The sequence below is a fragment of the Punica granatum genome, chromosome 5, assembly GCF_007655135.1.
Source record: "Punica granatum isolate Tunisia-2019 chromosome 5, ASM765513v2, whole genome shotgun sequence".
Lineage (NCBI taxonomy): Eukaryota > Viridiplantae > Streptophyta > Magnoliopsida > Myrtales > Lythraceae > Punica > Punica granatum.
The window spans coordinates 21,482,044-21,494,387 of record NC_045131.1 but is presented as its reverse complement, the minus strand read 5'-3'; the positions used below and the strand labels follow the sequence as shown (position 1 = coordinate 21,494,387).

Genomic DNA, 12,344 nt, shown 5'->3' with positions numbered 1-12,344 from the left:
TATTATAACTTAATTATAGAAATGATTATATAATGTAAAAGATTGACATTCACTCATACTATATCGTTTTATTTTTCATTGATTAACTTTAAAATTGCTTCATTTTTTCACTCTTTTGTTTCAAAATTATAATCGTGTTTTGAGTTAAAAGGTTTAAGTTTGAAATATATATTTGCATAAGCGAGCGGAGAGAATCCTCAAATCTTGTACACTTGAGTCAATATTAACTCATATCATTAAAATTTAATTTGACTATCCAAATCTCGTACACTCGGCAGCCCCGAGTACTGTATATAAGTATATATATGCAGTATTTTGGCAGTAATAAAGGGAAAGAAAAACAAAAGAGAAAGGAGAGTTATATAAGTAAGAGAGGAAAAGAAAAAAACAGAAGGAAAAACAAAAGAGATGGAGAATTCAGCAGGACTCGAACCGGGTTTCTCAGCATCATGCCAACTCAACCATGCCTTCTCTTATTTGTAAAATCAGTGAAGGGCTGGGACACGTGGCAGCATATGCTGCACACGGACCAGTTTTTATAGTTTACTATAATTGTTCGTAATATACTTTCTACTCGTGTATGATTCTTATGAGAACTTATTAGAATATATACCTCTGTATACGCATCCCTGTAGACTATTACTTTGTTCGTGAACTGATAGATCGTGGAGATCTGTTTGTCCGTCATGTACCCACGTCCTCACAGCTTTGTTAATATTCTCACAAAAAACATCTATGTTTTAATTTTTCAATCACATAATAGTAATCTATCGGTTACAGCACCCGAACATATTAAGGGAGAGTATTAAGATATGTATCATTGTATATTATGATATCTCTCTGTATTTGGTAACAGTATACACACCATGTAATTGCTATGTTTAGCTCGCTAGTATTAATATACGGTGAGATAGACTAAATATAGCAATTACAGAGATGAATACTGTGTTTTGGCAGTCTCTCCTTTATAACACTCAATCAACTCATCACCTTAATTACTATCTTTTCAGTGTAATCCCCTTACTATTTTTCCACGGTGTACTCACTTGGTATTCAAAGGTTTAGTGAGCCCCAGACCCCCAACTGATTTAGGTTCGAGCATAATAGACTCACTTAAAGGAGATTCACTTTTATTAATTGTGAATTTTCTTTATTTACAAGACTTAAATTTTAAATTTTATTTAAAAAATAAGAGATGAAATCACCTGAACTAATCACCTTACTATTTTAGGTTTGTACATACGAACGTATATGTACATATGTAAGTATGTATCGATTATCAAACACTGCAGCAGGTTCCACAAAATTACCACGTTTCCGCAGCTCATCCGACATAGACCTTTTCCCCCAACCCCAAAAAAAAACAAAAGAAAAACAAACAAACAAACAAATTAACAAACCCACGACAAATTTGATGCTACAAGACGTGGTTGTCCTTGCGGTGTACTTCGTCCTGCTGATGACAGTGATACGCGGCGATCGACCATCACCCATAGCAAGCCACATAAGTCGGACACATGCCTCTTTGCATGCCCTTCGTCTTCAACCCTTCCCCCATTCTCATCCCCATCACAGCACGCGGCTTCATTCACTCTCATCCAATCTCCTCCTCCGCCTACTATTTATACGACACATACCTCTTCCATCCTTTTCCATGCTCCACCACGATAAACACAGAACCATAAAGTGTGAAGTCTAAGTAAGGAAATGGCGATCAAAGGTCTTAAGTTCTCCCTAGCCGTTGTGCTGCTTACTTCCCTGGTGGTGCTGAGTGCTCTGAGCGCGGCAACAGCTAAGACAGACCCGGAGCTGAAGCAGTGCCAGCACCAGTGCAAGCACCAGGAGCGGTTCATGGAGCGGCAACAGGAGCAGTGCGAGCAGCGGTGCGGGGACTACTACAGGCAGAAGGAACGCGAGAGAGACAGTGAAGAGGGTGGCAGCAGCAGTGGGCGAGGCAAGGAGTCCAGCAGGGGAGACGAGCGCAAGCAGCTGAGAGAGTGCCAGAGGCAATGCGAGAGGCAGCAGGGCTCGTCCCAGCAGAAGCAAGCCTGCCGAAATCAGTGCCAAAAGAGGTTTGGGGAGAAGGAAACTGATCCCTGGAGCCGAGAAGTGGAGAAGAGAGAAATCGGTAATCAATCCGTTAACAAAGATTGATTATGGACGGATAGTTTTGTTTCTTTTAAGCAAAAGGAGTACAATGATATAAAAATCTTAATAACTAATATAAAGAAACACAAGTATCACAAGGAATATTGAACTCAAAACCTCTTGATTATTGCTTATTAGGGGAGGGTGCATCGTTGCACTATATATTTTTTTTAATTGGATTTACGGACGGATAATTTCTTGTAACGTTTCTCGTAAAATCAGTTCTCGTGAAATTATATTTAGAAGTTTCACGTATATCTGCGAATCTAAGATAGTTCTTTCAGTCTTTATTATTTTATATGCGGTAAGTATTGATCCCATTGATCATCCGGGCAGGCAACCGGAGAGAGGAGGAGCAGGAGGAAGAGAGTTGGGAAGAGGAGCAGGAGGAGGAGATTTCCGAGGAGAACAATCCTTATGTCTTCCAGCAAGAGCACTTCAGCCTCAAAGTCCACACCGAGCATGGAAGAGTGAGACTGCTCCCTCGTTTCACCAAGAGGTCGAAGCTTCTGCGCGGGATAGAGAACTACCGCCTGGGAGTCCTCGAAGCAAATCCCCAGACTTTCGTTGTCCCAAACCACTGGGATGCTGACGGAGTCCTCTTCGTAATATCTGGTGTGTATATATATATATTACTCTAATAAGGAAGTGGACTGTCACGTTTATTCATCATATTATAGGCCATGCCTCTAATAGTTGCAACTAATTAGTATTTCGTTGAATGTTATCGCAGGTAGGGGGACACTAACCATGGTTCAGGAGAACAAGCGAAACAGTATCAATGTTGGAAAAGGCGACATCATTCGGGTCCCTGCAGGCACGCCAGTTTACCTGGCCAATCGGGATGAGAATGAACAGCTCCACATTGCCAACTTCCTCCAGCCCGTAAACACTCCTGGTCAATTCGAGGTGAAATCTTGTAACCTAAGTTAACTTTCCTGCCATTATTAGAGTAAGGTTTGGTTAGCTCTGACATGAATAAGTTTTTTGGTTGGGATTAGGTATATCATGCCACGGGAGGTAAGAATCCCGAAGCGTTCTACACTGCCTTCAGTTGGGAGGTCCTGGAAGCGGCTTTCAAGGTAATATACCATCAGGACGGCGTGCATATAATGGTTTTTATCCGAATTATGAATTGCAGCAAGCAGTATATATTGCTGAACAATTTGATTGATGATGTGTAATTAGACCGGGAGAGACAAGCTGGAGAGGATGTTTAGACAACAGCAGCAAGGCGCCATCGTCAAGGCTTCCAAAGAGCAGATCGAGGCAATGAGCCAGGCCGATGAGGAAGGGAGTCATTGGCCTTTCGGAGGTGATGAGGAATTAGGGAGACTCTGGCCAACAAGAGGCTCGAGAGGCTCTCACTCCTACTCCTTCAATATCTTCAACAAACGTCCTTCTGAATCTAATCAGTATGGTCAACTATACGAAGTGGATCAAGACGACTTCAAACATCTCAAGGACCTTGATCTCATGGTTTCTTTCGCCAACATAACTCGGGTACCCCTCCCTGCTTATGACATTTTACATTGTGTTTTCTTTGTTGAAATCTTTCGAGATTGCATATATTGTCTGCGAGAAATTGAAAGAATGAACTTGCTTTTATATGTTAGGGATCAATGACGACACTTTACTACAACTCGAGGGCGACAAAGATAGCCATGGTGGTTGATGGAGAAGGGTGGCTCGAGATGGCATGTCCCCATCTGTCCTCAAGGCAGCAAGGCCGAAGGCATTCGACACGGGGGCAGAGGAGGACAGGCAGTCCGACAACCTACCAGAAAGTGCAGGCACGGCTCAACCGTGGCACCGTGTTTATCGTCCCGGCAGGTCATCCAGCTACTTCTATTGCTTCTAGAAATAGCAATCTGCAGGTCGTCTGCTTCGAGGTTAATGCAAAGAACAATGTCAGATACACGCTCGCAGGTTTGATTCTTTTAAAATCTATTGCTAATGTCTAAGTCAATCGAGGGGTCCGTCCTAACCGACTGTGGTGTGTGATCCCATGTTAACAGGAAGGAGGAACATAGTAGGGCAGATGCATAGGGAAGCGAAAGAGCTGGCATTTAATTTCCCGGCTAGGGACATCGATAGGATCTTCAAGAACCAGGATGAGGAGTTCTTCTTCCCGGGACCGGCCCGCCAAGAAGAAGTTATACGGCGTTATGGTGATGCATGAGAGCTTCCAAAGTGGCTATGGCCTCTACAAATGTATATTAGGGGAGAGTGATCCATGTACATAAGCACGGGATGTAATGCCTATGTTAATATGACCATGCAGAAGAGCTAACATAAATAAAACATGTGCACTGACATCGTAAAAGTCCGTTTCTTTCTTTCTGGTATGAACTTGTTCCTGCTTAATTCAGAACTCTATTCCACGGTAGGGTTTCCTTATCCTTTTTGCAGTGACGAATATTGTATCTTTTCCTAAAAAAAGAAATTTGTACATCTTTCGGGGGTCTCAAAAGCGCACGGAAAAAATATGTTCGATGTCACGGGTCGTCTTAGTCTGATTTCAAAAAGTCAAAATTGACCCAATTGACCAAGAGTATATATGGTGTTTTGATTGGAGAGAGACGAAAATAAGTCTAGGGAATTTGCTGAATTAGGAAAATCCGAACCTTCGGCAAAATTTGCCAAGGGAAATACAAATCTTAATCTTAATTTACTATAACATATCCTAACAAAATATAATGGCTCAGCACTTTTCTTTTTAACTTTTTTTAAGATAATCAGTTCGTATATTGTGAATGAGAAACATCCTAAACCTTTTATTTTTAATGGGCTAATCTGGTTAAATAATGAGCTTTCGAATATAGAGAGAAATGGCTAATGCTCTCTTAGCAAGTTCTCTCACGGCAAGAACGCCGGCTCTCTGGGCTCCAAATCAAGCCGTTTAATTAAGGTCATGGTCCAAACCTGAGCTTCTGCCACTGCCACCGGCGCGTCCGGCTTTGACTAGGCGTGTCTATCGACAATCACCACCACCCCCACAATGGACCCCCGAAGCCCCTCCCAGCTCCACATCTGACTCCACCTATTACGCATCGCTGGCAATCACAGGGTACCTCCACCACTCCTCCACAGCCTATCCATACCCCACTCCTCCACCGACAGGGCAGATTGACAATTGTCGCCGATCCGCCTTTGGGCCGCTGCAGTTCCTCCCCAATCTTTAGCTATCGGATTCCCTTGCAGACCAGCATCAACTCAGCTCAATCCTTCCCTCACCAGAACGACCCGAGCTAGACTCTTTCGAGAGCCCCTGATGGTCACCTCTTTCCCATTCCTGGTTAAAAACTTTGGCTCCTTGGACGCCCATCGTCGATGACTTACCGATGTAGTCCAATGCTGCTCTTGTGTTTCGTTTTGTTGTCTTTCCTGGTGTTCTAGAGGTGTTCTCGATCTGTTTAGTTCATTTTTTGTGGCTAGTTTGTCTCGGAATGTACCTGGTCGGCTCCGACCTGCTCGGAGAAGTCGGGATGTGATCGATTTTTGCGTGATATGCGGCTTGTTCCATTAGTCTGTTCCCTAACAAGGGGATTTTCCTCACCCAGTAGTCATATAGCAGATTAGTCATGGGCAGTTTGCGGCTATGTCCACCGTTTGTCATTGTCTTAGCCAATGGACTGTCGGCAGTCCAATGTACATTATGAGTGTTCTTCAATAAAATATTTCTATTGGACCCAAAAAAAAAGAATTTTGGCTCTGGGTGACAGCCACGATGACTCCATGGATGAAAAAGAAGAACTTTGGCAAAGCACGAAGAGGATCAACGATAACCCACCACCCAAGACCCAATTCAAAGGACCATCCTCGGTGGGTGTCTCCTATAAAGATAAGCTGGTTGGTGTTGCCGTGAGCTTTGAGCAGGCTTTCCAGATAGAACATGGCATAGAAAAAGATTCCGACGATGATGTTCTTGATTAGTGTTTACCAGAGAGGAGAAGATGCAGATGCGAGCCCTGTGAAAGGAGGCCCTGATCGTCAAACCCTACAGAAAACATCTAGAATATCGCTATTTCACATAGAAATTGCACGCTCTGTGAGAGCCTAAACAAAGCAAACAGTACCCATGTTCTTCGAGATGGTCCATAGCAAGGTTGTTAAACTCATGCACTAATGCATAAACTCGGATGAGTTTATGACCCTAGGGTATGGAATCGCGTAGAATCAGATTAAAATCGGAAGTTGTAGCAAACTCGGATGGACTCGAGTTTTTATTCAGTAAACTCGTGGAATCGATAGGCTCGTGCATGTCAACTCGTAAAATCAGCGAGTCGAGACCAAGGGTTTTTCATATTAATCATATGAGAATGGGCTTGGCCCAGCACATCTACTGCCAAAGCCAACTCAATTTTATTCAATTATTAGTTTATAATTTTAATAAAATTAAGGTTTCCTCATCAGTTTGTGATTTGAAGTGTCTGACCCCCTAGTCCCTATCTCCCTCCTCCCTCCGTAGCATTGATCAAGTCCCTTGTGGTGCGATGATAAAATTATAGGTTATTGTATGATGATATATTTTGTGAATATTATGGTTTTTGAGGCTTTAATATGAGAGTTTTATAGTCTGTTTGGGGCATATAAAAATATTTATTATTAAATTTACTTGGAACATAAACTCTACGAGTTTACAATGCGAGTTTATGATACGAATTTACTGAGCCTTCACTGAGTTTACGTAAACTCTCACAAGCATGGTTCATAGTTTATTAACTACCATTTACTTACCATTCGTATGTGGGAACCAAAATTCAGGATATCAAAAGCATCATTCTAGATTGTGGCTGTGCGATTGAGGTTCCTAGACCTTCCTTGAGAATTCTATTTGCCCAAGTCAATTGAAAATGTTGCAAATCGAACTGGTCTGTTGCTACGAGTGGACGGGTTTGACTGCCACAAGGGGGTAGAGCTCAATATGCTCGATTTTGTATTCAAATTAATCTTGACAAGTCGCTACCAAAAGCGATGTGGTTCGGTGACTGGAAATAGACGATTCAATTCAAAGGAATGCAAAAACTTGGCTTCACTTGTGGTCTGGTCGGACACAAAAGGGAGGAGTGTGGCCAATTCAGCTCGACAACAAGTCCCAGTGCAGATTGCGTATAACCGGCCACCTACCTCGATTCAAGTAATAGACAACCCGGAATCCGGGACGTGCTTGATAGATTCTGCAGAAAAGGGTGATGAGTATGACCGAGGGATGCTTCTCTCATGGTGGAGACAGCGGCCAGCACCGGCCAAGGCAAAGGATAAAGGCCAGTTCAGACATAACGGTTACCTGTGATCGAGACAACCCCTTCCACTCAGGGAGCAACACAAGGAGAACACCAACGAGAAGGGTATGAATCAGAAGACAAACACCTATGTAGGTGTCCCAACTGGGAGTCGTTTTGGGCTCTAGGAATATTGGACCGAGCTCGCAAAAAAACAAAAGACAGCCCAATTTTGGATTGGAAAACAAGAAAGACCCCTGGAGAAAATTGACCTGATGCACATGGACAAACCATGGAGTGAAGAAGATATCCACATGATGGTGGATAATAATTCTTTGGGCGGCTCACAGAACGCGCCCATAAGGGATATTGTTTCCATTTTGTCCCCAAATTCTCTAAATAAAAACGATGGCATCAATAGATTTATGCCCTAACTTTGCTGCTCCTTCTCGCAGTTCTGCCCCCCAATGTGAAGATGGCTAGGCGAAAGAGTCAAAGATCAGAGGCATAGAGCTCTTGATGGAGTCCAATCATGGACGCAATAAGGAGCGGGAGAAGCATATCCCCAGTTTAGGAAATCAACCTCGAGGGAATCCCAAGACAAAGTGTGGAGACTTCAATTTTTCTAACAGTTCAAAAATGTTGAGCGGTCGTCACACAGGATGAGGGGATAGTCAGACAACCTCCGAGGCTGACAACGCTGAATGGTGTAGGAGAAGGTTGTATCTCCCGGCAGAGTGTTTCAACAACAACTCAAGCTTCAAACAGTCGTCTGATCAATAATCGGAGGGAAACCTAGAGAATGGCGAGCATTCAATAGAGAGTGCTCGGGAATCTCAACCGCCACTTAATACCACGACTGAGAAACAGTGGGAGCTCACTGCATGTATTGAGGACTCATACCCACGGACTGGCTCAGGAGGCGGTGAGGGAGAATTTCCAGCCAGAAGAGGACGTAACAGTTAAGATGCTCCCCTCAGTGGAAGTGCATATCATCAGCGTTTCGTCAAGTGCTGGTCCAGGCTAAAAACAGAAACGGTGGAATATGATCTACATATAGTGCCTGTATGCCCTATGAGGTATCCTAATCATCCATACATATCCAATATGCTCATGGATTCTACAAATTCTGTTAATAATGTTTCAGATCCGACGTGGTTCCATTTGGTGACCCTGCTATGGAATTGTCATGGTCTTACAACCGACAATGCTATGATTACCATTCGTGACCGTATAGCAATACACCGACCTGATGTGCCGGTGCTCACGAAGACCAGACTTTGTCTCAGCCGTGCACGGGAGTTTGCTGACAGGCTTCCATTTGATGGTTGGGAGGCTACTCCCACTATTGGGCACTGGGGTGGCATTCTACTTATGTGTCGCTCTGATTTTGTCCTAGTCAACACACTTGAAATGGCTTTGTTTTTGAAATGGAGGTAAGAAATTCTACTTTGAAATGGCTTTGTTTTTGCGATATACGCCAACCCTAGGCTAGAAGAAGGAATAGTATTATGGAATAACATAGAATCTATTGCTTTGGTTCATAATATGCCTTGGCGTGCAATTAGTGATTTTAATGAAGCTCAATGATTCTGAGAAATTTGGGTGTAAACCAGGACGCATGTTTATTGATCTCAGGTTTGCTGAGGTCTTAGATAATTGTTCATTTACGGATTTGGGTTTTTCTGGTCCTAGATTTACTTGGACAAATCTTTGTCAAATGGGGGTCTCATTCAAGAAAGGCTAGACCAAGCAGTAGCGAATTCTACTTGGAGACTATTATTCTCCAATGCTTACGTCCATTATTTTTCAAACCATTACCCTGTGTTGGTGAAGTTCAATCCTCCTCCTCGATTTAATTCTGATAGGCCTCTTCACTTTGAAATTATGTAGATGTTTCTTCCCTCTTTCAAGGATCTCGCAAGGTTAGAGAGCATCTAAGAGAAACTTGCCCTTGGTCCTTCTCATTTTCTTGTAAATTTGGAAAAATCCCTTTGTCATGAGTCTAGTGCTATTCTTAGAAATGAGCATGATCTTTGGCTTTTAAAATCTCGATCGGAGTGGATTTTGTAGGTGGAGCGTAATATAAGATTCTTTCATGTGTCTATTTTGGTTAATGGGTGCCATAATAAGATACAACTTTAGAAAATTCTGCAGGGGAATGGAACTCCTACCCTAATTAGCTCCTGAGATTAGTTAATCAGTTTTTCATCGATCTATGTACCATTGATTTTTCTGAATCTCGTTTGAAACATTCTTGTGATATAAATGCTTTAAAAACCTAATCCTGATGATCTTCTTCAAGCTCTGCTTGCTCCATGAAAGACGCAAAGGTTCACGGAGCCTTAAACTGTTTAAAACCAATAAAAGCTCATGGCCATGATGGATTACATCCCATCTTTTTCCAAAAAAAGTGGGATGTCGTTGGTAATTCTCTTGTGGATTTTGTTCAGAAAGCTTTCAAATATAGGGCTCTCTCGGGCGGGGTCAATGATACTCTTATTTCTTTAATTCTTGAATGCCCTAATCCGGAGAGTATCTTTCAATTTTGTCTTTCAAAATCATTTTTAAGATTTTGGTTAGATGGATTCGTCCTTTCCTTGATAGTCCGACATTCCCCTTTGCAATTGAATTTTATTCCGAGGCGGAGGGCTAATGATAATGTAGTCATTTTGAGAAAAGCTATTACTGCCCTAAAAAAGAAAGAAAGGGGAAAAGGGTTTATGATCTTGAAATTAGACTTGGAAAAGGCTTATAATAGACTTGAGTGGAGCTTTGTTAGGGATATTCTTATATTCTTTAATTTCCCTCAGTCTACAATTCAATTTATCATGCACTGTATTTCTTCCTACAAAGTGAATGTGCTTGTTAATTGGGGTTGTTTAGCCTCTTTTCTACCATCAAGAGGCCTCCATCAAGGGGATCCTTTTCCTTATAGCTCTTTATATTGTGCTCGAATTACTTCTCCCACTTGACTGACAAGGAAGTACATGATGGAAATTGGAAAGTAATCCGTCTCTCAAGAGGTTCTCTATCCATTTCACACTTGTTTTTCGCGGATGATATCATTTTGTTTGGGGCAATGGACATTCATACTTGTTCTACTATCGAGAATTTGTTGGATCACTTTTGCTCATTATCTGACTAAAAAGTGAATACTACAAAATCTCATATCTGCATTTAGAGTCAGCAAATTGTTTGGGTTGACGGAGTTTTCCAATTTGGGGAAATATGTAGGCTTCTCTATGGATATGCCCGCTGCTAAACCTAGTTCCTTAAATTTCTTTGTGGATAAGGTGAAAGGTAGATTGGGGGGTGGCAGTCTAGACTTTTATCTATGGTTGGTCGTGATGTCTTGATTGATTATGTGGTTTTTGCAATTCCTTCCCATGTTGTGCAATGCACACTTTTGTCCCAATGTACGTGCACAACCCTTGATCGTCTTAACAGGAATTTCCTTCTAGGCTCTATGGAGCACGAAAAAAAAATTACATTTAGTGGGTTGTGATACAGTTACGCTCCCAAAGAGGAGTGGGGATCTGGGTATTAAATGTATGGAGGGTCGCAACCTGGCCCTACTTGGTGGCTTTGCTTGGAGGGCGTAATAAGACAATAGGCCTTGGGCTCTCATTCTTCTTCATGCTTATCAAGCAGGGATGAGACCTAGGAAAGGATGCTCTTTGAACGGAATGGCCCTGCAGTAGGGTAATTACATTTGCAATTTGGGCACAAAATGGGCCATTGGAAGTGGTTAGGAGGTGAACTTTTGGTTTGATACATGGCTGATGATAAGCCTCTAAGGTCACTAAGCTCGGTGCCTTTTTAACTGAAAGAAAATGCAACCTTTCGGTGGCTGAGGTGCTCGAACAAGATGGATCATGAGACTAGGGTAATCATTCCTTAAATATCCTAGACTCGATTAGTGATTTTCTTCTCTGTGTCCTAATATCAATTGGGAACCATTCTATGGATGCTCAGGTGTCGAAATACTTGAGTAATGGTTGTGTTGATACCAAATATGCATATGAACTAGTTTGAGGGCGAGTCTCGAAGGTCACTAACAAGGAGTGGCAATGGCTTTGGAATACTCCCTCACATTCGAGGGTTTTTAACTTTTTATGTCTTAGTTGTCACGAAAAAAATTGCTATTGCTAGCTTCTTACACCATAGGGGAATTAACATCACTCCTACTTGCTCCATTTGTCATAACTATATTGAGGATGTTTCGCATATTCTTAGAGAATGCTCGATAACAATGGAGTTCTAGATGAAAACTTTGTAAAAGACAAGATTAATGGACAATTGTCTCTCAAATTGTATTACTGATAAGAACATGTACATATAGGCCAAGTGCCAGCTATTAACTAGGAAACTATAGATAACTAGCCTAAAATATGGATATATACATAATGACGCAAGATACTCAGAATATTCTTGCTTGATAGTCAAGAATCGTAATACTCCCCCTCAAGTTGGAGCGTGAGGATTCCGAACGCCCAACTTGCTGAGGAGAAAGCGGAATCTATCTCGACCTAAGGCCTTAGTGAAAATGTCCGCTGGTTGATGCTTCGTGGAGACATGAGTGGTAGTGATGATGTTTGAACGAATACGATCTCGAATGAAATGACAATCAATCTCAATGTGCTTGGTCCGTTCATGGAATACCGGATTGGCAGCAATATGCAAAGCTGCTTGGTTGTCGCAAAAGAGTTTCGTAGGCCGAGATGAGTGAACACCGAGAGAAGACAGTAGACTACGTAACCAAATTACTTCACTGACTGTAGCAGCCATTGCCCTGTATTCGGCTTCAGCAGAGGAACGAGAAACAGCGGTCTGTTTCTTTGTCTTCCAGGATATAGGACTCCCTTCAAGAGTGATGAAATAGTCAGTCAGAGACCGTCGTGTCATGGGGCAACTGGCCCAATCAGAGTCGCAGAAGGCAGAGAGCTCAAAAGAATTCGGCCGGAGAAA

General features: G+C 42.3%; 1 protein-coding gene and 1 long non-coding RNA gene across 2 annotated transcripts; both read left to right on the top strand.

The window, feature by feature from the left end:
- The first annotated feature begins 1,642 nt into the window (after positions 1-1,642).
- LOC116206744 (sucrose-binding protein) lies at positions 1,643-4,487 on the top strand. Its single transcript, XM_031539549.1, has 7 exons — positions 1,643-2,128; positions 2,485-2,763; positions 2,882-3,057; positions 3,150-3,230; positions 3,337-3,651; positions 3,765-4,077; positions 4,167-4,487. Exons 1-7 carry the CDS (start codon positions 1,708-1,710, stop codon positions 4,328-4,330), a joined length of 1,749 nt encoding a protein of 582 aa, XP_031395409.1. The 5' UTR covers positions 1,643-1,707; the 3' UTR covers positions 4,331-4,487.
- A 3,270-nt stretch (positions 4,488-7,757) lies between these two features.
- On the top strand, positions 7,758-9,067 carry LOC116208896. The gene is made up of 2 exons (XR_004157153.1): positions 7,758-8,452; positions 8,521-9,067. It is a non-coding gene; the product is annotated as an uncharacterized LOC116208896 (long non-coding RNA).
- Positions 9,068-12,344: the final 3,277 nt, after the last annotated feature.

What these genes read in the sequence shown, in the direction of transcription:
- LOC116206744 (XM_031539549.1), top strand. Translation starts at nt 1,708, where the DNA reads ATGGCGATCAAAGGTCTTAAGTTCTCCCTAGCCGTTGTGCTGCTTACT. An exon ending in AGTGGAGAAGAGAGAAATCG is followed by an intron (nt 2,129 to 2,484) that starts GTAATCAATCCG and finishes TCATCCGGGCAG; the next exon opens with GCAACCGGAGAGAGGAGGAG. An exon ending in AGTCCTCTTCGTAATATCTG is followed by an intron (nt 2,764 to 2,881) that starts GTGTGTATATAT and finishes ATGTTATCGCAG; the next exon opens with GTAGGGGGACACTAACCATG.